The sequence below is a fragment of the Taurulus bubalis genome (genome assembly GCF_910589615.1).
Source record: "Taurulus bubalis genome assembly, chromosome: 8".
In the NCBI taxonomy this organism is placed as follows: Eukaryota; Metazoa; Chordata; class Actinopteri; order Perciformes; family Cottidae; genus Taurulus; species Taurulus bubalis.
In genome coordinates, this window is record NC_136596.1 from 21,535,861 (window position 1) to 21,561,583 (window position 25,723).

The 25,723-nt window shown below is 42.5% G+C and overlaps 1 protein-coding gene across 1 annotated transcript in view; it reads left to right on the forward strand.

The window, feature by feature from the left end:
- col27a1b (collagen, type XXVII, alpha 1b) overlaps positions 1 to 25,723 on the forward strand; it is a gene marked incomplete at both ends in the record, with an annotated part of 61,637 nt that overhangs the window by 17,055 nt on the left and 18,859 nt on the right. Inside the window, 23 exons of the mRNA XM_079222947.1 lie at positions 1,287 to 1,340; positions 1,433 to 1,486; positions 8,123 to 8,167; positions 11,698 to 11,751; positions 13,924 to 13,968; positions 14,877 to 14,930; positions 16,602 to 16,646; positions 18,564 to 18,617; positions 19,373 to 19,417; positions 19,658 to 19,711; positions 19,947 to 19,991; positions 20,208 to 20,261; positions 20,481 to 20,534; positions 20,904 to 20,957; positions 21,061 to 21,114; positions 22,484 to 22,537; positions 22,641 to 22,685; positions 23,701 to 23,754; positions 23,985 to 24,029; positions 24,194 to 24,247; positions 24,566 to 24,619; positions 24,860 to 24,913; positions 25,617 to 25,670. Of these exons, the coding sequence (XP_079079073.1) occupies positions 1,287 to 1,340; positions 1,433 to 1,486; positions 8,123 to 8,167; positions 11,698 to 11,751; positions 13,924 to 13,968; positions 14,877 to 14,930; positions 16,602 to 16,646; positions 18,564 to 18,617; positions 19,373 to 19,417; positions 19,658 to 19,711; positions 19,947 to 19,991; positions 20,208 to 20,261; positions 20,481 to 20,534; positions 20,904 to 20,957; positions 21,061 to 21,114; positions 22,484 to 22,537; positions 22,641 to 22,685; positions 23,701 to 23,754; positions 23,985 to 24,029; positions 24,194 to 24,247; positions 24,566 to 24,619; positions 24,860 to 24,913; positions 25,617 to 25,670 (1,179 nt within the window). The remainder of the gene's footprint in view (positions 1 to 1,286; positions 1,341 to 1,432; positions 1,487 to 8,122; positions 8,168 to 11,697; positions 11,752 to 13,923; positions 13,969 to 14,876; positions 14,931 to 16,601; positions 16,647 to 18,563; positions 18,618 to 19,372; positions 19,418 to 19,657; positions 19,712 to 19,946; positions 19,992 to 20,207; positions 20,262 to 20,480; positions 20,535 to 20,903; positions 20,958 to 21,060; positions 21,115 to 22,483; positions 22,538 to 22,640; positions 22,686 to 23,700; positions 23,755 to 23,984; positions 24,030 to 24,193; positions 24,248 to 24,565; positions 24,620 to 24,859; positions 24,914 to 25,616; positions 25,671 to 25,723) is intronic.

Below are 25,723 nucleotides of genomic sequence, written 5' to 3' on the forward strand. Positions count from 1 at the left end.
TGGAGAACCCAAGTTTCGTTCATCCAGTTTTACGCTCCGTACTTCCCAAACACACGCATTTTTGGCCAAAGCATTTGATTTAAAAAACTTATGCCACAACAGTCTCATGCTTGCGCATGCACTCTGCGCATCCCTGCATGAGACGGCAGCGGAGAAAAATGCTCATGTTTGGGAAGTTTTTTCATTCAAGTTAACACACGGTGAGTAATTGATATACAAACGTTCATTCTGCGGGTGAAGTATTTCTTTGAAAGTGGAATGAATGAAGGCCTAAAATGCTTAGATTCAATGCAAGGTACAAGTGCTTATATGGGTCTTCAGCTTTCAGGAGAAATGACTTAATTTAGCTTCTCTTTGAGTTTAAACTATTTGGATGATGTAGTCTAGATAAAAACCTTTAGATGGTGAAAAGTCGCAGTGTTCAGGGAATGTATGCTGCTCTTGGCTGGAGTTGCTCTCCTCCTGGCCCTGTTTAGAAAATCCCCACAAAATCCCCACAAAGAAAGGCACATGTAGGTTTAAACGGGCTGATACAGATAGGAACTCCTGTTGTACTTTTTCCAACAACCCAGTGAAATACAGCATACTCCTTTGAAGCAGTGCATATCTTTCCACTTTGCCTTTTGCACTAAGAAATCTGGAAAGCATAGCCACAATATTTCAGAAATATCAGGATAGCACCAAAATGAGTCACGGCCTTCTCCGCGTGCCCAAACATTAATTTTCTAAATTAGATGTGTCATAACGTGCAATCAGCCCAAAACATCCGCTGTTTGATTGCAGACCCAACCAACTCCGTGCTACACTGTTTTCCTCAATATTTCCTTATATTATAAGCGCTAACACAGGAAATGATCTATTTCTCTGCAGACCGCTTACGTTATAATTGCGCAGATTTTCGGGCAGCTCTCTCGTCCGTGTGATTGGCCGTTGAGTGCTGACCCAGAAAAGCACTGACAAGATTCCCACTGCCCGAAAAGGGAGAAGAATGTACACGGTCACTCGACATCACTTCTCGCCGGCTCGGTGTAAACCGAGTCCCCGCAGGGCATAAATGGACTGCACGTTTCTGTAAATACAACCGCTAGACGCCCCAATAAGTTGGATGAACTCATCCATCTCTGATCGTGTAACTGCGCCTTGAGAGGTGGAATGCTGCTGGCAATGCAGAAAATATGCGGTGAACGTTGGTGCAGACTGGGATACGTCACGTATCCACTGGGGAAAATGTGTCTCTGAAAGTATGACTGAGAACATTTTCTGTTTTTTCTTTTATTATGTTCCAGGGACAAAAAGGAGATTACGGACAGTCACCTGGTCATGCCCCAAAAGGACTAAAAGTATGCATATTATCATCTTTCCTTTTCATAGAACGAATTGATTTTTCAAATGATGTTGGTGTATTGAATGTGAGCTGATTTGTCCTTTTTAGGGAGAGCCTGGCGTCATGGGCCCCCCTGGACTGTACGGCCACGACGGACACAAGGTAGAACATCTGATTTGTCTCACAACTTCAAACTGTGTGTTTGTTTGTGTAAATCTACAAGGAAGTAACTGATCATCCACAAGTGTGTCGGTTTATATCCTACGTGTGTTTCTGCTCTTTTTCCGTTCTCAAAATGTTTTCCGACATAAATATAGACACGAATCAAGGATCACTAAATCACCCTCTCAGCCCCGACACACCCTCAACTGCCTTTGAGGGGGAAATCTGTGAAACTGCAATGTTTAGAGGCTCCAGCCAAACATGGATGTTTGAGCTCTTGTTTGGAAAGCTGCCTAACATAATACAGGCTTCGAGGAGCACACCTGGGTTCGGTTCCCTCCCTGTGAGTCGAATTACTAGCGGTTTCAGTGTCTGGCCTGTTACATCATCAATATCGCAGGCCTCCAAAATGAGGAGGGCAGCTGAGGAGAGCTGAAGTTTACCAAAGTTCTCCATGTTATGTCATTCACTCCCTGGAGAACGATTCTTTGTAAAAAAAAAAGTAGGACAAACTTATGATTGTGGTTCAGCTCTGTGATCTGGTCTGGCTCTGGGTTGTTGGTTTACATTATTGGACTTCTTCACATTGGTTGTCCTGACAGGGAGTGATGGTTAGCAGCGCAGCATTTTCTCCATGGCCTTGCACATTTTATCCTTGGCCTTTTCCCAAAGCCTGTTATCCCCCCTCACAGTAATTACACATCTCAAGTGGGCCAGAGCCTGTTGGATTTCCGACTATGCATCGTGCCTAAATAATATAGTACTCTGCAACTGACTGACTTTGTTTTTCCATATTGTTTGATTTAAGAATTTAAGTTGTTTTTTCCACATTTTCCCGTATTTTTCATGTTGGTGGAGAATCGTAAAACATAATACGTGCTTTCATTTGAGAATAAAGCTGCTGATATTCTACTTTTATTCTACTTGAAGAGACCATAAGCAGCAATGCGGTATTATCTCTCAACACTACTGTTTTATGGCATTCAGACTAAACCCACTGGTCCCTACTGAAAATGGAAACCATTAGAACCACTCACAGATACTTTTTATATGTCTATTTTTTCATTCATTCAACTGGGCTCAATCATTTCCTAAAACCTGTCGGCACTGTGGTTTTTCGATAACAGGAGTGCACTTGTGTTCGGGACTATTTTCAGCGGCGTATTAACACACATTTCACGCTTCAGTGAGTATTCACAGCAGCAGGATGTCTGTGGGATTGACACTGAATGAAGTACAGTGCCCTTGCTCACCGTAACCAAGGGACATGTCGCCCATCTTTACTGCGATACTGAGAAATATTGAATATCTTGTCTCGTCGATGGACTGGAAGAGTTGTGTTTCCCACCCTGTTTGTAGTTTCACTCCTGTAATCAACGGCACAAGTCTATCAAAATGTTCGCTAGCTGTCTGCAGCGATAGATGATTACAAATAAATAGCAGGCCTCAACAGGCCTGGACTGGGACAAAAATTCGGCCCTGGACTTTTTGGTCCAGACTGACCCACCACAATCCGCGCGCAGATACTGTGCCAACTCGGTCCGTTGATGTACTCTACATATAATCACACAAGCCCTTAATAACACTACTATACTGGAATGGGTCATTGTCTCCTTGTCTCTTATTTGATGTAATTTAATCTGAAAATCCATAATAATCCATAAATAAGTGTTCAAAAAAAAGAAAAGCAAGGACAATAAACCATAAACACTGACAGAAACACTTAAAACACTTTAACTCTGGTGACCTGATTTGTAATTATAATTAATTATAATTAATCAGGATAGTATATTATTTTCCAACACTTTGGAACTAGATTTACACCACACGCTATCTATTATGTCAAGTAAAGTTCATAGATAACGTTTCTGAACATTTAGTGAATGAGTGTTTATACAATTTAATCTCCTCCTCCCCCTCCTGTATGTTGTAACTTGTTTTATTATATTATTTACTCTTATTGTGAAGAGCATGGAAACAGAAAGTACAATGATACGTGCTTGTTGACGCTAACTAATGTTGAATGTTACGTGTGGAAAATATATACATGTCGGGTGCAAGAGCGCGTTCTCAATGCTTTAACAGTTGTAATACTGCAGTTCACCAGTATAGGGAGTCCGTTCATACAGACGTGTCTTGGTCCTCATTAGAAGCTCCACTTCATGACACTGTGCCACCATGGCAGCGGGAGCCTCACTTTCACTGTCCGACACCTCCTGAGAGGGACCCGCTGCGCCCGGCGCAGCCAAAGCCCCGGAGCCGGAGGCTACTCCACCGCCGCCGGCCCCCGCAGCAGCAGACATGTTGATTATACTTCTGCTCTTAGCAGCATCAGTTGCGAGAGCTTTTTTTCTTCTTTTCCCTCCGTTTTTCTGCACCACCTTTTCGTTTTTCCTCCATTTTTGCTTTGCTAATGATGTGTCATTAGCTCATCATTAAAGGTGATTGGACGAGGGGAGGTCTGGAAAATGCGTGGGCGGGAATACTGGGCCTATCATAGGGCCACTGGGTCTCTTATGCGTCTTTACATACAGAAAAAAAAAAAAAAGGTCAGCCACTGCCGGCCCATTACTGACAGGCCCATTACTGACCGGCCCACCGGAAAACTCCTGGTACTCCCTATGGCCAATCCACCACTGGGCCTCATATAATTTCCCACAACAACTCTGCTATCTTTGCTTCCAATTACCTCCCAATGCTTGAGAGGACGATAATGTGTGCAGTTAATTTCCATGCCGAGAAATTCACTAATTCAGCATTAACCCAGATTCATCTTTTTAGCAGGAGGAAAACATTGTGCCACACAAAAACTGTATGGAATTAATTTAGTTTAATCAACGTCTCAACCGTACTGACTAAGTGACAGGGAATCTCCAAGATGTAGATTAGTAGTTAGATTACTGTGGTGTTCAAAGAAATGTAAATGTCCTTGCAGGCAACAGAATGTTTTCATTTTGGATGAAATGAGAGTGAAGAAGATCCGCTTTGCAAAGGGAATCTCTGCTGAGTTACCTGACAGGCAACATCTGTTTATAAAAACAAAAGCTTGAGGACATAGCTTTCTTCCATTTCTTTTTTATTCCACTGCTCCTTTTGCGGTTTGCTGTCAGAATTATACTCAGGAGAAGATGGAAAGAAACCGAAAACTGTGCATCCTGACAATAAAGAGTCAAAGTAAGGTCAGGTTTCTAATGCCAGACGAATCTAATTAGAACACAACTGACACAATGTGAGAAAACCTTCTGTTAGCAGCTTTCTCTCTTACTTAGACACATCTCCACACTACCGTCCTCATTTGGGACACACGGGTGTGAGTGTAAAATGCTTCGGCGGGACCAACAATCTGTTATGCAATCGGACAGCGCCGACTGGGAAAAACCATCTGGTGTGCTCAAGGATCCTCCATTCAGTGTAGTAATGCTCGAAGGAGGGAGACCTCTGCTCGCCATGTGTGTCACGAAACGTGGAGTCATGAAAAAAAAAGAAGCAGATATTTTACTCTGATTTGTGGTAATTGAGGATATTTGCTGGGGCGTGGACCTGCACCCTGGCTGAGGTTAAGTGGTTGTAACAGATCCCCTTTTCCTGTGCGGCTGATCGGTTCAGGTGGGATCCCGGCCCCTCTGATCAAGCCTGTGTTAACTTGAAAGGCCCTCGGATCCACACAAGCAAATGCTGACAGCCATAAAAAAAAACACAGTTCGCATCCAGCTAATAAAAGCAATCAGCTCGGTTCCTCTGAAAGCCACCAGACACCTTATTGCTTACAGCTGTTCTTAACTCATTTTTTTCTTCTTCTGCTTTTTTTCTATCGTACGCTGGAAGCCAAAACTCCTTACACTGCACTTTTGTATTCAAATTACACCGAAATTCCATCATCTGCCACAGATGAAGCTCGGGGGTACGTTCTCTTTCCTGCTCTTGTCCAAGCAGCCAGTAAAACCACGACCCGCCGCTGCTTTATGGACCTCGAGTTTTCGTTTTGAGTTTTGTGCTCAGTCCTCGGCCCACTGCCAGAGAAAGCCTCTCTCTCTGTGGGAAATGTGTGGAGATGTAATGGGGAGGCCGCTTAGGAGTCAGTCAACGGTCTGCACTGTAAAGTAAAACGAATATTGCGTGTGTGCGTGTGTGTGTCACACCAAAATACTGTTGAGTATTCCCAAATCCTGGACCAGCGTGCCTTTTACACAGCCAGCTCTGATTATGGCACACTGGAATAACGCTCAACTTTTTTTATTGGCTGTGCAGCCCTCCAGATTTTTCCTGCCTGCTCCTCAGCTTTGTATAATACCGTCTTCATACTGTGCCTTTTATTTGCTGAATCTGATTTATCCAAGCAGAGGAATGCGGGGCTTGCCAAGTGGGAATACAATTTGTGATATAATAGGAATAGAAAATCTATGGAAAGAACAAAATATTTTTTTTTGTCTGCCAGGGAAAGTCTGTTACTTATTGTGTAATGCTGCTGCTGCACTTTGCCTTTTGGCTGCAGGCTTGATCTGCCGTAAGTGACACTAATTAAAACCGTTTGCTCTTCATTAAGAGGGAGAACTAATGGATAATGGGATCCCTTGTCATCACAACTGTGAACGCTTTCCATTTTATTTAAGTCCATATTTACAACACGCATGAAGATTCACACAGACACGTCCTTTCCATTAGTTTGACTGTACTCGGCTGTATGAGCTTTGCTGCAAAGCTCAGTGCACATTCTATTCTCTTTTCTTGGCTGCAGCGCTTTGGTTCCCCGCAGGAGACTCATCTGCTCCAGGAAATCCCGTCAGTTAAATCCACAGGATTTAAGACACAGGGCTGTCCGTCAGGGGATCAATAGACACATATTCATCAATGAGGAGTTTGACAGAAATGAAGCGCCTGATATATAATTAATGTGGCTGATGAACCAGCCTCTGGCTTTACTCTGCGTCCAAAAGCTGCAAGAGATGTGACAGAAAATGTTACAGTTCAAAAAATAGTTTCACTTTTTATTATTATTATTATTATTATTAGACCCAGGAACAAGCTCAGAGCATTTGTAAAAGATTAACTCCCGAGTGTTTTTCATTTCTGTTAAACACTTTTGTGAATACCCAAGTTTATCCTTCTGTTGTTGGTTTAGGGCTCAGTTCCCACATCACGATGACATCAGAGGCTCCAGTCTCAGTTGAATGGTTTAAAGCTGTAGGATTGTGTTGATGTATTGGCATGTTAGGAACATACTTTTCTTAGTAAAGATGATGCAACGGACAAATATAACATGGAACGTCAGCCTGCCAGCATGATTTTACTGAACAGCTTCAGGCACGTCAGTCAAACCTGCCTGATCCATACACCCTTTATGCTAAGCTAACCCAACCTAACCATCTCCTGGCTGTAGCTTCATATTTAATGGACGGATATGAGAGTGGTAAATAAATCTTCACATCTAACTCTCAGCAAGAAAGTGGATGAATATATTTTACAAAAGGGGCAAACTATTCCTTTAAGGGACATTTAAAGCGGAAAGGTTTGAGAGGCTATGGCCCACATGTAATCGTTTTGGCAAGAGGCAGAATCGCACTCTAGTGGGAATGAGGTTTTTGTAATATCGGTACAAAAAGATCCTAATCACAGTATTGAAATTAGACCCAATTCTTACATTTAGTAACATTCCCCTTCCTCATCAGTCAACCAGGCCTGCATTAACCCTGGACAGGGAAGTATCCTTTAAAGTGGAGCCCTGCTTTACATCAATACTACCAAATGTCTCTCAGGACGTTTGCAGAGGGACATTTTAATCCTCATGTATACACTCTGGCTGCAGGCTTGAGAGTGCTCAGTATGGGCCTCTTGATGGTGATTTGTTTGCTTAGACTTAAGCTTTTTTTTTTTTTACATCAGCCTCTGGTCGCCTCTTAGTCTGCCAGTGACGGGCCAACCCAGCTGGTGGCTAATGACTTCACACTTGAGGGGATAGATGTGTTCTTCTCTCAGACATGACTTCATGTGACTCTATCTCCTACTATTGTCGGCCGTGATTGTGCAAAGATGAATGCATTTTGTAACCAGCTGGCATGCTCATCCGAGACCACATGAAGGTGACCGTTAATTACCTTGTTGGGTCTCACTTCTTCCTGTCTGATTGGTTTGCTGGTTTAATTAATGCAGCTTTGTTCTGAATTGTTTTGTTTTGTCATTGTTTTGTGCATCGGTGGCGCGCAGCTGTGTTGCATCCGTCTTCAGATAAAGTGCTTCATTCAGGGTTAACCAGCCTGCGCCGCTCGGTGGTCGATCAGTTTCACATCTATTAAGGTTGTCTTTGCTGTGGACTTTATTAAGTGGTTTATTTTATAAGGAAATAAAGTCCAGTCCTCTCTAAGGCAATTGGAAAATACAACAGGATTTTAGCCCCTGAGTTGTTGACTGAGATGCTCTTGAAGACAAGGTGACATCAGGAGAACTTTGTATCAACAACATTAGATTAAATTTGACCCCCTGACATTTTCTAACATATATTAAGACTGACACAATCTCTTCCTCCAACGCATTGTACTTCCCTGTGGTGTTTTGATCGATTTTAAATAAGATATCATGGTATTTTTATTCAGACTTATTGTCAGATGTGCAAAACTCTAACTCATTGTTTCTTGTCAACAGGGACAAAAAGGTCATCCTGGTCCTTCTGGTCTCCCGGGTGAACCTGTGAGTATTTCAGTTCTCCGTGTTGTATATCACACATTCTCTCTCATGTATAGCATACAATATGTAGAAGATCTTTAACAGAGTCCTCACCAGTCTTCCACCAAGTTGTAATGTCGCTGCCCTTTGGGCCACTCAGTAATAAAAACATAATTAATCCAATGATTATGATTGTCTTTAAAGTGGCTTCTTTAAAGGCCTTTAGGCCAATAAGTGTAACGGGAAAAGTGCTAGAATGCAATTTTGATAGTGCATACTGCAAACTCTTGGGATGAGATGCATCGTTAGTCCTTTTTAAAAAAAACAAAAAAAACAATATGATGAGTAGTATGAGAGTGTGGATGTTATCACAGGGGTGAATAACAATCATGAGACAACTAAAAAGGGATTTTCTGAATCGCAAGAGTAGCGCCTGCAAACAACCCAAATGTGAATTCTCTGGTTCCTCAGACACAATCCCTCCTCCGGCTCTTTAAAGTGTTTTCATGCCGACTAAACCCACTGCATGCGGTTTGTCTGCCTGCTGGCTGCTCTGTGTTAGCTGCATGCCAATGTATGTTTACTCATCGAGCAGATGAGCCAAGAGTCGCCAGAGACCGTTCCCCTGAGACTCCACCGTGTCCTTCCATTTATAGTTGCAAAACAGGAGAACGTATTAACACGGACACATGAAAAAACGGTGAGGGCTCGTGGGGGATTACGGTGAGAGAGAAGAGACATTAGTTGTTGGGGAATCTTGGCGGGAAAAAGGGACGGAGAGATTTTTTTGGCAGAGGTACAAGTGGGCTAAATAGTTTGGACACCCCGAGGTCATTCCTCCTCCTCTTCCTCCTCCTCCTCCTCCTCCACCTCCTCCTTCTCCTCCTCCTCCTCTCTCTCCTTCCTGAGTCCAGATCCTGTGTGCTATCTTTGAGAAGAATGTGCTGTGTCACAAGGAAAAAAAGAGAAAACTTTCCCCGTCTCCTCCGGTGCTCTCTGGAGACGACGCGCTCCTTTCTGTGGGAACTCAGACAGCAGCATGGTTTAACATGCAGAACAGGCAGCTATGACTGGCCCTGGGATGTATGCTTGGGGTTCTGTATTTTTGTTCGTGAATTCAATTTGATCGTTTCGTAATCCAGTGAAGATAACTGGCGACACCTTGTGCCAGAAGGACATTACTTCTTTGTGACCTGATTACTTTGGTGGAACTTGAACATTACTTTTACAGACACCCTGTGAGTTTAATACATTTTTGTTTTTTTAAAGGGATGCTTATTATTTGTGTTTCTCACCAAAATACATTATCTTTTGAAAAAAATAAATCTGAAATTATTCTGAAATTAGCATTTTAATTGTGTCTGACTATCACTTCCTATTTTCTATTCAGTGCAACTTAATTAGCCTTTTTTACTTTATTTCTGAGTGTCTAATTTCTGAGTGTGAAAGTTAGAGAAGGCCTTCACAAACTCCAAGGCTGGAGTTTCCATTGGCATGTACATTACCTTTAACTTCATAGATGCAAAATGACTCTGGTGCCGCTCCACACATGTCACTGACGGTTAAGGGTCCACATCTGGACATCTGGTCAACGAATGTCTGTTCATGGGGAGAAGTGCACGCGTAAACGAGGGAGCGATGTTGGAAACAGTCCATGTGTACATCCCAATCTCTTAATTGTCATTGTGCGTCTCCATTTTGACAGCTCTGAATAAGCTCCTATTTCTGCTTTGAGCGAGAAGCAATTTCTACTTAATTTATCATCATTTCCATTCAGTCACGTGAGGCTGATCATTCCTGAGTATCATTAAGCCTAATGAATTCATTCCAGTGTTCAAGAGAAACAATAATCGTATTCTGGGTAATTTTATAATGACGTCACAATCAGAATTTCCTAACATACAGACGCAAATAATTCATAAATAAGACAAACGCATTCTGCCGGTAGAAATCGGCCCTGTGCGTATAAGCGGGACACTACACAGTATAAATACCACACACTGTGTATAAATACCATACACTGTGTATAAATACCACACACTGTGTATAAATACTCAATGCAGTTTGTTTAACAGGTAACAGGCTACAGAGAAAACATCTCCACTCTAATGGTGATGATAACGGTGTCTTTATTAGTATAAGTAGTAGTTTAACACCATTAAATCCACTGAAAAAATTATACGATCATTTTTTTTAATATTTGAAGGGGATTTTAATTGTGATGTTAGCTAAAAACTGTCCAGACAAGGAAACCCTGATCATGTGTTCAGACACAAACTCCGTCAAAAGTCTCTCCAGCTGTTAAAGCCGACTGCCGGCTGATCCAGCTGTGATCAGCTGGATCGCATCAGCATCAGAAACATCAGAAACAGACGTCGCTTCACGTGACGCTTTAGAGGAAAGGAGGACTCCTTTCTCTTAAAACACATCACCTCGTTTCCTCTCTCCTCGGATGGTTTCGCAAGATGCAAGTGAAGGAAACAGGGATGCAATTAAGAGACTTGGAATGCACCCCATGTTCCCGGTGAGCGGTCTTCTTCCCTACCTTTTTAACTTGCACATTTCTAAAGTTCTTGAAGTGCCACCAACTGACCATCAGTGGAATAGGGGGGTTCGCATTTGCATCATCATTTTTATGTCAAATTATTTAATGTATTTGGTCCGCAGCCCTTTAATGAACCCGTTTGCGTTTATTTGCCCTCTCTGGGCTCATTTTTGAAACAATAACCATCCTGCTGTACAATATTCCTTTCACTGCAACAGTACTACAGTATTACAACGTGTACTGCTGCTACTACCACAGTTTCTCTCTGGCCATTTGAAAGATGTTCTCATATAATATTTGACAGCGCAAATATCTCACAGCGCATTAATGATCTGGTTTTCGGCGGAAACATAACTGTCTCCGATGTGTAATGTGGTGAGCTTTCAGCACACTGTACCGACAGCCTGTAATTGCTTGCATGCCTTCACTAACTGATCCTGTTTCACTCTTCCCATACATGCAGAATTAAACATTCCTCTCAGAGGGATGCATTTGGTTTGGTCTCACCTCAGGGAAGGAATGACTCATGTATTATAGTGTGCGTTGACGAGGATAAACACGTTAAGGCAGAACTGCGCTCACAGTATTCTTAACAGCATGTGGCTCGACCCCATTAAAATAACTCTTATTGTCGGATTCATTGAATGGTTTTCAGTGGTATTGTCCACGGTGGCGCCTCTTTCCTTCGGTTACGCTGACTCTGCGAAACAAAAGGTCTTTATTGAAACGCTGAGAGATGAAAATTCTTCTATCGGACCAATTGATTGTTGTTTTTTTAACTTCATAGATGGCGTGCTTCTTTTGAGTTTACTGTCTTTTGTTTAGCGTCTTATCATTGCAATCATTGAGGCTGCAACAGAAACCATGTGTACGCAGAAGAAAATTATGGTTTTCCTACACAATGCCTCTTCCCTCCTTCCATCCTTCACTGCTTTCTCCCTTCCTCTCCCCTCGATTGGTCTCCTGCCCTCCTCTAGAGCTGATTTCTCTTCTGTCTCACTCTCCACAGGGTGAACGGGGAGATGATGGAAGCCCCGGGGCCAAAGGCTATCCTGGCAGGCAGGTGCAGTAAATCTTGTGTTGCGGTGCTGGTTGAGCAGGGCCACCACACACACACACACACACACACACACACACACACACACAGACACACATGGAGACACACGACACAAACGCACTCACACATAAAAGGGGCAAGGATATCGTCTCTACTGGAATTCAGCTTTTTTGAAAATATTTTTTGTCTCGTAAGATTTTGTCACTGTCATAATGATGAATAAATATGGAATTATTGCGGGGGCAAACACCAACTCCTTGTTTGTTTTCCGCAGCTATAAAAATAATGTAATTTAAAGGTATTGGATGCCGGCAAAGCTCTCAGCCATCGGCAATATCAGTCAGCCTCAAAGAATCTAATTTTGTCAATCCAAATAAAAAGTTTGTTTGTTTTGTTGAATGAAAGGCAAAGGGCACAAAGAAGCACCTGTCGCTTTCAGGGACAGGTGCCCCTAGTCTAGGGAGGAAATAAAAAGTCAAAAGTCCTCCATTTTAAAACACTGCTCTGAAGGAAAAGAGGTCATAACAGTGGGACTAATGCCTCGGCTCCTCAGGTACAAATACGCTTCCTCTGTCCTTCCAAACTGAGACGGTCAATCCTCGCTCCACTATGAATGGCGTTAGCTTAAAGGGGCCGTTAGGGTGTTTTTGAAGTGTGTGTATGAGGTACTTATCCGTCGTCGGTCTATTACCCGCAGTGACAGATCGGAGTACCAGTACGCAAGCAAAGCAATGTACCGATGTGGACGGCTGCAGCAGATAAAACCCATCTTGTTTTAGCCTCCTTTAGACCTTAAGACCTTTAGAAAGGTTCACCAAAGAAAATCAATATCATTTTTTTCTTTTTTTACCGGGAACTGAACTGAAAGTGTGACCTATTTACACCGTTTTTTTAATGGAGTCTTGTGACTTTGAAGAGAGCATAGATCAGTTACACTTTCAGTCCCCCGTCAGAAAGGGCTGTCAGACAGCAAGATTAAGTTGTAAAAATATTCTAAATATAGCTTACACTTGAACGGATATTGATTTTATATATTCTTTTGTAGGTGAGCCTGTCTTTTAGGTGGTTAAAATACATTTTGCCGCTGCCCCCGGCCACAGCAGTACATTAATCAGGACTCCGGAGTGTTTCTCCAAGCTGGAGGGCGCGCCGACCTTCAGCTACTGGAGGTACTCATACAACCCCAATTTAAGACACCCAAACTATCCCTTTAAGGAGTCCAAGCTGGGGTGAGCACTGGGGTTTCTCTGCATTAAAAATATGTTTCCTCTTAGCTCTAAGCAAGACAACTGCTTGCTCACTTGTCCACTCCGGAATGTTTACGACAACGTAGAGGTCGAAGTGTTCGCCTCTCTGCTTTTGGCTCACTAACTGTGTCGCAGACCTCTGATCCCTGTAGACACTTTGTGTGTGATGGATTAGGTTTTAGCACCCCCTACCATCTGTGGGCTGTGAATCACCAGAGCTGTGAGTTTATGTCGAGGCGGCGTGCTTTGCTGCGGGGAGTTCTCCTGAGCCAAGAGTTGATCTTTAAAGTTGCAGGAGGAGATTTTCTGCACTGGTGGATTTGCTGACAGTGTCGCTGAGAAATTAATGGATGTAATTAGTGGATGTTGCTGAAAGGCAGGATGAGTAGCAGTAGGAAAAAACAACCAATGTATAGAATACAGTCCCTCTCAATCATTTCTTATAACCCACTAGAAGTGTGTGGCTTTGTATCTACATCCCAGCCGTCGGTCTGTATTTCCTGATGTTACTTTCTCTATAAAAACATAGCGACCAGTTGCCAGATCGTAAGCATGCATCCATGAGGAAGCTATGAAAATGGTGGACACAGTTCCCAAAAAAAAAGCAAATATAGCGAGCGAGCAGTCAAATCTCCATTCCAAAACGTCAGCTGTTACCCACTAGCAAGCACCCGCAACCTGACGTAAATGTTGTATTTCAAGAATGCAGCAGATACAGCCAACTCATTCTGCCTTTAAGTATTGACACCACAAATGACAGCAAAGAGGCTAGTTAGAATTTTGAAAAAGTTTTAAAAAATTGAACCTGGTTGGATAGCCAAAATCATGAAAATGTTTTCTTTCGTTTTTTTCCACTTAAGCGCGTTGACAGCAGAAGTTCTGCCACATGTTTGTAACCGTAGAAATACGTTTTGTCATGTACTATCTTCAGGGTTTATCCGGGCCCGTGGGCAAAATGGGGCCGAAAGGAATCACGGTAAGTAGATGTTGGAGAAATTACAACTCTGGCATGGATGTGCGTCATTAGGCTCTTTACAGGCAGTGCGGTTGGTAATAAAAGTAAATAGTGTATATCTCACACTGTACGGTGTTTAAAGCTCCCTCAGAGTGACTTTGTCTGTTTACTTGTATTTCATTTTCTCGTCATGCAGCCTCGCTCAGCGTCTTTTAACGGCCACGAGGGAGAGAGGCATGCGTAGTAAAGCGTCTGAACTTTCGCTTTCTTAAACGAACTGTGAAATGCCTGCTAAAGGAATTACCTAACTAGTGTGGGTACATAAAAAGGCCAGCGTCATAAACGCCACTCTTCTGGCCTTGTTAACTCCATGATGATAACGACAGATGGTTTTGTTAGTGTATGTGAAGTACTGTAAGGGCAATTAACTCTGGCTTTCTTGAAGCCCCGTCTGTGCTTGCTCTTCTTCTTAATGGTATCCAAATATCATAAAACTGTATCGCTCTGCTGCCGAGCATAACCGTAACGCTGTAATTTGTGTCGTTGCCCTTTTTCCGACCACTTTTGCCTCTTCTTCCGCTGAGCAGGTTTGGCCGAAAGTTTCTTCAGAGATCCCTGATGTGAGGGTATGTGCCCTTGGACTACATCGTGGAAGCCAGCACCATGCAGTCCATGGGCATATACACTTGCCTCAAGGCTTGGTTCTACAAGACCACTCATCCGCAGAAAAAAAAGGCCTGCGGTGCTGTAACAGAACGAAGCACCGCAGCTGAAGCCTTTGTAGAAGTTGTTTGTGTGTATTGTTGACATCTTACAGTTCTTCACAATGTCCATCATCTCTGCTGAGTCTCATTGCCCACCTTGTTTTTCTTTTTCATCTGTCTTTGGCTTTTCTGGGCCTCCCTTCCGTCTTTTATTCATCTCTCTAGGGTCACATAGGCCTCCTTGGGCGTTTTGGCCTTCCTGGTCCTGATGGCGAGAGAGTGAGTATGAGTGGCTGTGAGAGTGAATACCTGTTGCTTTTAGTGGGTGTCCACAAATTAATAAATAGAAATAGGTTTTATTTATATTTATTAATTGAAATAAAACCTTAACATAATCACGGCCCCTTAAACTGTATTGGATCAAGCCCACGGATAAAGACAACCTACATCCCAACCTCTCTACTCTCTCAAATGTAGGGTTGGATTTAAAAACACTTAAATCCAGCCAGGACTCAAACTCCCATGATCCTCCAGGGCAGTTGTGTGTGTGGCGCTATTTGCTAATACCAGTGCGTTAGTCAGTCTGGTCCTTTGATTCAGCTTTAAGTAAACTACGTCTCAGACGTTTGGATGAATTTCTATGCAATTCTAATGTACAGCATGATCCTTACAGCATTACTTGCTTTGGTAATTCTCTGAGTTTTCATTTATCACCAATATTATCAGGTCAACAAGTCACTATGACAGGATAGTCCTTAAACTAATAACCAAATGATCTCAATCTCAGCTGTGCCTTGAGATGATTGCGGACATGGCATGCTGCAAAGCCAACATGCTAAGGTTTCTTATTGAATGTTAGCACGTTAGCATGCTAATGTAGCATTCAGGTCAAAGCTTATCTTATTGAGGCTGAAAAAGTACCATTCAGTCTGATGGGAGTGAAGCAACAATAACTTGGCCCTGAACCTGACAAGCTTAGTCTGAATTTTCCTAGAAGGTGGCTCCCTACAGAAGATAAACTTCTACGATAAAGTTGATAAAGCAATCTCACCTCAGGGTCCATTTAGGAGCTGTTCCGATCTTTAGATCATATCACATGATCTTGCTCAGCAAACAAAGTATGCCTAATTATTATGGAATTTCACATGTTTAAATTTCCCTTTACGTCCCTTTACATATTCTATCCTGATATTAATAATTTCATATCACACTATATTTCACAATATAGCATGTTTTCTGGTTATTCAATCAATAATGAAGTGTTTATGAAATAACCACATGGGAAAACCTATTTTTATATACTCCTAAATTAAACAAACATTAAATTCTTGACTGAATATTGGCTCATTTTATGAATAACTTCTAGTTGTATACTGATGATATTTTCAGAGCAACCCTATTAGGACAGTAGTTTGGTTTAACTGCTTTCTCACCAACAGAATTCTCATCAATTCACATTTTCTGAGAAATGTCGTAACTTCGTATCACGATATCTCGATATATGATTTACGATCCGATTGAAAGGCCGTAAACCATCATCATGTTGACTTAATGCCCAACCCTTACTTCTGACCGCTTTCAAGCTTTCTCATCCATTTTAGCTTAAAAGTGGATTCATTAACATTATTAACATATAATTAATGCATGAATGAACATTTCAATTAATTTAAAGATTGTGATGTGATATCAATGACAGCTACAGAACAGCTCCTGCTGTTGCCAAGCTCAAGAATAAACTGTTATTTTCCACACTAGTGATACGGATCTAAGACTAGAGACCTTGCCTCTTAAATTTAACACTTTAGTTGGAGCATCAAAGCCTCACAGGGCTGCTAAAGGCTTTTGGTCTTATCTAATGATTTCTATGTTTTTGCTCACTTTAATCTCTCTTTAGCTTCTTTTCCATCGTCTCTCTCTTTGTCTCAACTGTGTTTTCTTTCCTGTTTCCAGGGAATTCCTGGCGTTCATGGGAAGAAGGGCAAGATGGGTAGGCCGGTAAAGTTTTCTCTCAACATACTTCTCAGAGAACATTTGTAATGCAGCCTCATGAACCTGAGGGTTGGTTGTCTTGATCTATTGGCTCTTACTGTCATGTGGAGACATTTTTTAAAGTGTATTACTTTACAAAATCTCCTCCTGGTCTCAGTCTGAAGAGGAGTTGTGCTAACTTGCACATTGATGCACCCTAAATAGCGTTACTGTATTGGAAACAATGTTCATGTGTCAGCAGATTACATTGATATTCTCAGTCAGATCCTTGTTTAATATCAGCAAATCCTGACCTCCTGTTATGTCATTGTCTCCTCATCTATGAATCTGAAATAATTAATCTTCTCTGGCTGAAGTTGATGAGGAAACATTGTAGGTTATAGAACGTGTTTATTACTGTGCTTGTTTTGCATGGAACTGATATAATAATGTGATGCGACGGTTGTGGGTTTGGCTCTTCGGAGTCTCTACCCACAGATCAGGATCAAGCTAGTCATCGGCGCCTGCAAGTAAATTTCCTATCCTTCCAGGCTTACATGGAAAATACTAATGCTGCACATGACCACTTGTGTAAATCGTCTGTTTTCCCAGGCCTAGTCTGGTTGAAATTATTATGCAGTAGCGGTCAGTGACCGACTGAGGCCAAGACAAAAACACTCATAATAGCCAAGTCATGAGCAAGTCATTTCCCTTCCTCTGTGGTGAAAAGCGAGGTCAGTGAATTTACGCAAGAAGTTATTGTCTGTCCTGAGTCAGCAGAAATGCCGTTTAACAAAATCTGGAGAGAAACAGCAGAGAAGGAGCCGGCATGTTTGATCCACATGTTCGAAAACAGAAAACAACGAGAGCCCCGGAGACTATATGTGCATTTTACTGAGTTTAACAGCTCCCTTCCTCCTGTGTTAACTCTATGAATGAAAAGTAGAAAAGTGAAAAAGGACTCTTTCACAAAATGAGTCAAATATAAATATAAAGCAAAACGTGGTATAGTTTGTGCATAGCAGAATGGCATGATTTCCATCGGCCCGATCCCATAATTAAAAGGGTCTCGCCAGCCTCGATGAACAAAGTCAACATGAGAACAAAGACTTGCATGTGTTTCTGATCAACCCAAGTCAGTTTTGTAGATTTCTGAAAGAGGCACATTTTTTTCCCACATTTCCTGTGGGCTTCATGTTGCACCAATTACGACTCATTACTTTATCCACATTTGTTGTGAATCGGCAGTCTGCCACACAAACAGTCCTATCTCTGCCATCGCTTGAGGTCTTGGTACTTTCATTTGATCCGCCTCTCTCAGTCTGCAAACAGACCGATGAGAGATCTCTCTGCTTTTCTGCTGTTTCCCCATGAATGTGACCAGAGCCCACTGTGGGCGAGTGTGATGTGCGGTGGTGCTGCATGCTGACCTTGGCACTTTGACAAACACACGTTGAGCATGCGGCCTCGCGGCTGCATCGCGCCTCTTGTTCTGCCTCTTTAATGGCATTACGAGCACCGAGCGAAAAGAAAAGAAAAGAGAGAAAAAAAAAAGGCCCGCAGTCAACAGTTTCTGTGCCAAGCAGCTTTATTCGGTAATTTAGGCGAGTCCTGGGCGTTTGGTTCCGCGGGCCGTCGTGCGCTTCCTGCCAGCGCGTGCACACGCACACAGACGCTCGGTCGCTCGGAAACACTCAGCCGTGGAATTTCCTGCCGGTCTCCCAGGAGGGAAGCGTCGGGAGCCCGTTTGAGGGGATTTGCCTGGCTTATACCTCTGTTTTGGGAAACACTTTGTTGATCCCCTGTGCGTGGTGCGATAACTTCACCCACAAAACCATGTGATGTCTAAATGAACTCTAAGTGTTTTTGACAGTGTGAACGTAATGAAGCCACTCTATTTCCTCTCCGGTTACGTGACCGTCCTGTTTTTGTTTGTGTGCTCAGGGGTTTTCTGGTGACTTTGGAGAGAGAGGACCTCCTGGCCCTGATGGGAACCCAGTAAGTGATATTATGTGGATGAATGCACCATTTACTCACTTGGCACTGGGCAAGTCTTCATGTCAAATTACATCTGACAGAGATTTCACCAGATTTCACATGAATGAACACTCACGAAGGAAGGGAGCTTACAACGTATCGTTTTACGACAGGAACATTGCATCCCTGCATGCGACTGACTGCGAGGGCTGCACGTTTTTCAGGAACTCACTCATCATAATCCATCCTGATATCTATGTACGAGAGCAGCATCAGCAGTTCCGCTCGCCTCGCCTCTCCTCCTCCTCCTCTTAGTTTGACCCTCACTGCTCGTGACTGAGATTGGCTGACCTCTGGGAGCCTCCTCCAGGCCTCATTTCCTCTGCCTCCAGTAGGGAGCAGGGGATGTTCCATTTGGCTGAGTTCGTCTCCTTTCATTTATAGAGGAACAGCACAGGCGACAGGAAGGCCACACTGGGCTGCGTGTCATCCGTCTCTCCGCTGGATGCGTGGCTCAGAGAGGATGTCGGGCTGGCATGTGGCTGCGGGGTAGATCATTTGGAACAAGCCTCTTTGTGTGCCAAGTGCTCACTTGCTATGCTAAAATGAGTGGGGAAAGAAATTTGCCCGGGCTATCGGGGGGGGGGGGGGGGGAGGAACACCAGTGAACAAACAAAATATAGAAACACCCCTCCAGCTCTGCACCTCTTATCTGACGCTGCCTGTGTTGCATCTCTTCTTTATCCATCTTTCTTTGTTCTCTCCCTTCTTCCCAGGGTGAGCTGGGATCGCCTGGTCCATGTGGAGTCCCTGGTCTTATTGTAAGTGTTCTGGTATCTTTCTCTTTATATTGTCTTTTCTTGAAGAAATGAGCTTTTAACTACTGATTTTAAAAGTGCTCCATAAAGACAGTTTGAATCCTTCCTTTCTTCCTTTTCTTTTATCTCTTCCACATCTTTCTGGTGAGACATTCAGCTCAGAAAGTTGTTTTTTTTGTGTACGTGATTAGTCAGGACTTTCAGCGTTTTAAGTGTGTGTGTTGTGTGTGTTGATGTGTGCAGGGAGACATGGGCTCTGCTGGCTTCATGGGCTCACTAGGAATACCAGGACTCAAGGTAAATCGTGCGGTTTTGTAGTCGTGTCTCTGTCTGGTTTTGGTGTGGATCCAATATGAACATGGTACATTTTGATTGGTTAACCAGAATGTCTCCAAGTAGCGTTTGAGCTCACTTTGAAGAGACAAAGTGACGAGTGGTCGGTGATTAGTTCATTCATCCACAGCCGGAGGAAACGCCAGGACTGCATATGAATCATGCTCAATCAATAATCTTTTTCTATTTTGCTTCCAAGGGAGTACCTGGAAACCCAGGGGACCCAGGACTGAAAGGTGATAAGGTGATCTGCATACGTATTTTATCATTACTCAACTTCAACATACAATAATGCCACAGGGACAAATCACAAAACTTTATTTGGGAATCCTGTGACCGCTAACAGCTGATACAAACCCATGCACGACTTGTGTAACCCAGCTCTCGTGTGGTGCACGCTTACTGAATAATCTCTTCGCTAACATTTGGATTTTTTTTTTATTCTTTTGTGTTTTCTCAGGGGGATATTGGCTTAGCAGGGGAGCCAGGGGAGCGTGGATTCCAAGGGGACAAGGCAAGTCTATGTTAGTATGTGCTCAGGTGGTCCAGTGGGTCGCCCGTAAATAACACGATTACTGTGCGCCGCTTGGCCTCTCCTATCTGCTCCTGAAAGTGTCCCTGATGTCCAGATTACTTCAGATGTGAACATCGCTGTGTATGTGTGCAATTATAAACTTTTTTTTTTTTTACATTTGTATTGTTGACTTATTCTGAGCTGGCTTTTATTTGACAGGGTATGCTTGGCTCGCCTGGGTCGCCGGGCCCTTTTGGAAAACCTGGACCACAGGTATTTTCTATCTCACATTCAAACTCTGACATGGTTTCTGGCATAGAAATCATACTATTTATTTTAAGCAATTTCTTTTCACGCTTAACTGCTTTGGTGGCTTGTTTGTTCTCAGTGGGTGATTAATACATTCATTATTAGAGTGCTGTCTATCTATCCAATGGAGCACATAGATGCAGCTTTTGACAGTTGCTATGAAGCTGATTTCCTGTCATTTTCAAGGTTATATTAGATAACTTTGGTAACATGACACACAATGTTTCCTTCACAAACCATCCAGAGAATAAGGGCTGTGCTATTGGCAATACAAGTTGTTTCAAAAATCTTATCTGGGGGGATAACGGTAAGATCATTTGTCACATTTCTTAGGGCAAACCTGGTGAAAAGGGCCCTGATGGTTCACCCGGTCCTCCTGGCCTCGAGGTATTTACTGAGTATTATGCTTTGACTAGATGCATTATATTTATGCTATTGTTGATACTGTATGGTGATGAAGCTGTGGTTAATTTTCCTGTCCTTCTCTCAGGGTTTCCCGGGTGACATCGGCCCGCCGGGACAAAATGGCCCCGAAGGACCCAAGGTGAGCGGAGTCAGTGTTGGGGTAGTTACTCCGAAAAAGTAACTAGTTACAAGTTACTTCTGAAAATTTTAACTAGATTACTTTACTAGTTACTGCATTTGAAAAGTAACTACACTACTAGTTACTTTACTTTCCATTTTTTTAAGCAAATGTACACATTAACCGTAAAGATACATGGACAAACATCATGGCCCTTTCATCACTTTATTTTCAATAAAGGGCATCTCTTAGCCTTTCCACATAGTGTATTGTAAACATGTAAAACAAAATGGCATATAAAACTCAGCCATTAACTTGAACGAACATTAACCCTGTTCACACTGTCTGACCAATGAAATATGCCTCACTTTAAAATCCACAAACAACAGGATACAAGAGGCTGTGTTTGGTGGGGACATTCAGGTCAAACAGCATAACACATTGAAAACAGGCTTTGGGAAACATGAGACCCCACTAAACCAAATGGGGGCCGACTCCTAAGAACAAAACCAGCTTGTTATAGGAATCATTGTAGTGGTTTAAGAAAGATAGAAAAATAAATGGTACTTTTGGTGATTGGACGCTGCAGCTGAGTGGACTGATCGCTGCAGTTTCATACTAGAGTGAAGACGATCACAGATTAAACTCAAGTTATATATTACATCTGTTAAATTATTCACCATCTGGTTAAAATATGTTCATTGTAGGTCTGAACCACAAAAGGACCACAAACTACTGTCTTCTAAGATTGTATCTGTTGTTTCCCTCAATAACTTGTATTATGTATGTCATTAAAATCAGAGAGCTGGAGAGAGGAAACACTTTTTACAACACGTAATGAAGAGAAACTATATTTATATTGTGGGTTATTTTATAATGATGTCACAATCAGACTCATTCCGCCAGTAGAAATGGATCCTGCGCGTATAAGCAGGACACATCACAGTATATAAATACTCAATGCAGATTATTAAACGGTAACAGACGACAGAGAAAACATCTCCACTATGACACTCATGATAACTGTGTCTTTATTAATGTAAGTAGTAGTTTAACGCCATTAAATCAACTATTTTAAGTGCATTTTTATTGGAATGTTTGCTAAAAACTCTCCGGACAAAACTCTGTCAGCTGTTAAAGCGACTAACAGCTGATCAGATGTGATCAGATGTGATCCGCTGTCAGTCGGTCGCAGTCATCAGTTACCAATATTTTGAGTGTAATGCGTTACTTTACTTCGTTACCTATAATAGTAATTACGTTACTGTAATCCGTTACTTTGTAACTCGTTACCCCCAACACTGAGCGGAGTGACATCATCGCTTTAGATCTGAACCAATCAGGGGAGTAGAGATGAAGTGAAAGTTCACTCTCAGTGTTTCATCCTCAGGGAAAGCAAGGGATACGAGGTTTGCCAGGTCCAAGGGGAACACTTGGTCTTCAGGTGAGGTTGACGCCAAATATTTTGAGAATGAATAAAACATAGAAAGCTTTTTATTGTATTCTTTTCTCTCTCCCTGACCTTTTGGTGACAATTCTTTCGTCAGGGTGACGAGGGACTGGTCGGGCTCGCTGGACTCGCTGGACTCGAGGTGAGTGCTGATTGGATAAGCCCTGCGGCTTGAGACCAGTTAGAAAATACAATAACTGCTATCTTTTAGGATGCACACACAAAACCGTGTGCACCACGTGGCTCTGCCTAAATTTAGCTTTGGAGGAAAAACCATGACCTGGTTTGGGGTAGCCAGTCCTCCGGCTGACTGACGTCTCTATTGTTGTAAAGCCGCTTTGAAAGACTTTCTTTTGGACGCTGTATATTTATATGACCAGATTGGTCAGAAAATTGCTATGATCTTTTCTATCATAAAAAAAAAAAAAAGATGTGCAGTTTGTTTGTCAAATACACTTGTATCAGGTGATGGATTCATGTTCAGGTGGATGCATAGGACATTTTTTAACTTCACAATAATTTATTTGATTGATATCTACTCAGGAGTTCAAATATGTCATTAAAGTTATTGAATTAAGACTCTATAACATCATTTCAAATAGTTCTCTTTGTTGTTTGTCTTGTGTGTCTACACAGATATTTATTCTCAATTAATAGCATCTAACATTCTAAATGAAGAAGCCGTGCAAAACCAACGTATAGGATTTTATACCATATGAGCAGGACGGCTTTAAATTGTTCTGTGTGAATAAAATCCACAGTGACTATCTGTGTGTGTCGTGTTGGTTTGGAGTCATCCCAGACTCAATAGCAGAGGAGACTTTTCCAATAAAGTTATCTTTTCTTCCAATGCTTGATTCCATTCGGTCTTCTCCCGAAAGTTGAACCCACAAGTGATTACTGAAAACAAACACAAATAACCCGACGACTTCTGCGAGTAATAAGGAGCCTTTGATGCTGCAAAACGGCTCTCCGTTTTATGAATCATTAAAGTTCCTCAGAGGGGATGCATTTGTTTTGTCATCAGCTGGTGGTTTGTTCTGTGCCTCGGCCTCCAGAGGGACGGCAGTCGGCACCTTTTTACAGGAGATATAGAGAGTTTATTGTATAGTGCGGAGCTGCAGTACACGTCTCTGTCATTTCTGCTTTCTGCTCAGGGCAGGCCTGGGAGGCAAGGATTCCCTGGACTGACAGGCGCAGATGGACTCAAGGTCAGACCCAATATTCACACATCCACCGCCGAACGACTGTCATCCTTAGCCGAACATTCTCTCCCCGGCTTTCATTTATGATAATGTATCATCTGAATATGTGTAAATTAGATGTTAATTCTCCGCCACCACAGGGGAACGGCCCCTCCGAGCACATTTTCAACTGATTTGAAGTAAAAACGAAAGGCATGACTAAGTTTGTGATATGCTAATTGGCTGCTTTGCTGTAGGGCGAGACCGGGACAACTGGCGAGGTTGGAAAAGTTGGCGAGAGGGTAAAGGCTTTTCTCTCCTCTTTCTGCTCATTTCTGTTTGATGCTCACGCCGCGTCTGTTTTGTTGGAGTCCCAACGCTGTGCCGCCCATTATAGAGAGATACGACTTCAATCGAGCTCATAGAAATAGGAGACGGCTGAGACCGCATGCTTTCTTTCCTTCAGGGACTGCCTGGTTTCGTCGGGCCCGTTGGAGAGACTGGCGTCGCGGGCGAAAAGGTTAACGCACTCTCAGTTTGTCCCACTTGGCTTGTTGTCGACCAACTTTGATTTCTAATCTGTTAAATTTCTCTCTTTTGATGTGGCATGGTGCTGAAACAAGAAGTCAGCTTCAGATTATTTTAGAATCAATGCCGTCAATGTGATTGTAAATGTAATGTTTTTGCCGCGTTGGTCAGAATTTGCAACAGCAACTGAAAGGCCTCACTTGAGATCAAATTGTGATTGTCATTTTATATTTTGGCGACTGGACGCTTCATCATTTGATCTATCAGTAGTTAATCAATGTTCCCCTAATTGTGGCGTTTGGCTCTCCAGGGGGATCGAGGCAAAACAGGTGCCCCGGGGCCGCCAGGTGAAACGGGCCCGATGGTAAGGAGTAAGTCTGGACCCCGTCTCTCGTACCAGGGGGAATTCAATTTGACATACTTAAGGGATGGGGGTGGGATATGTTATGATATGAGAGACAGATAAAAGGTATTCCACAATAATCATCTAAAAAGCAGTTTATATAAGGCCACCCAGTTTATTTAGAACTATGAGAGCTAGTTTATGATTTATTTGTTGAATCATACACAGTAGATATCATTTGAGTAATGTTGCATCCATCAGGGTCACACTGGAATACCTGGCGAGACGGGACCACCTGGACTGCAAGGGATCCCAGTAAGTTACTGGTATCATTGTCATGGCTTCATGTGCACTGCATGTAAACCAGAGACTACACCGGCCTGTTGTGTGGTCGACACAAAAGACATGCGCACATACTTTTGTTACTTATGTTTTACACTAAGTTACAGAACAAAAGTGTTTAAAACTTGTTTCAACCCAACCGTCCTACATCTAGTTTTAGATTTAGATTTGTTGCCTGAACCTAAAGTTTTGTTTCATCTCACAACATTTCGGGTCGGTGCAGTTTTGCCCGTCTGAAGCGCTGGAATGGGAGCCATATACGTAGCCACTGATAATGCCCATTTATTTGGATGATGTTTGTTGCACTTCTGACTAAAACCTGCATCATTTCTAGGTATTGTTTTCAGAATAGTGCCGTGTTGCCCTGAAGTACACATCTCCATCACTGCAGCAAAGTGACAATTTAAATCACTAGTGTTCAGCAAAATAAGATATTCAGCTTGTGTTGATCACTCTTTAACACAAATCCAATATTGCATCACTACCTCAGTCTGACCTCTATTAAGTCACTTAAAAAACAGCCTATCATCGTCAACATTTAATTCAGAAAATAAACTGCTGAGTGCTGTTAAAATTGTTTGGGTAGAAAGTTAATGAAGAAGAGAGTGAAACTGAGACAACTTTGCATTTGTGTAGTTTGCTCCAGTCTAACTCAAAGACTATTGTAATCATTCAGGGGCCTCCTGGTTCACTGGGAACCATCGGCATCAGAGGACCCAAAGGCGGGAGGGTAAGTTATGATGTTATCATCATTACATGACCATTAGGTGATTCATCCTATTG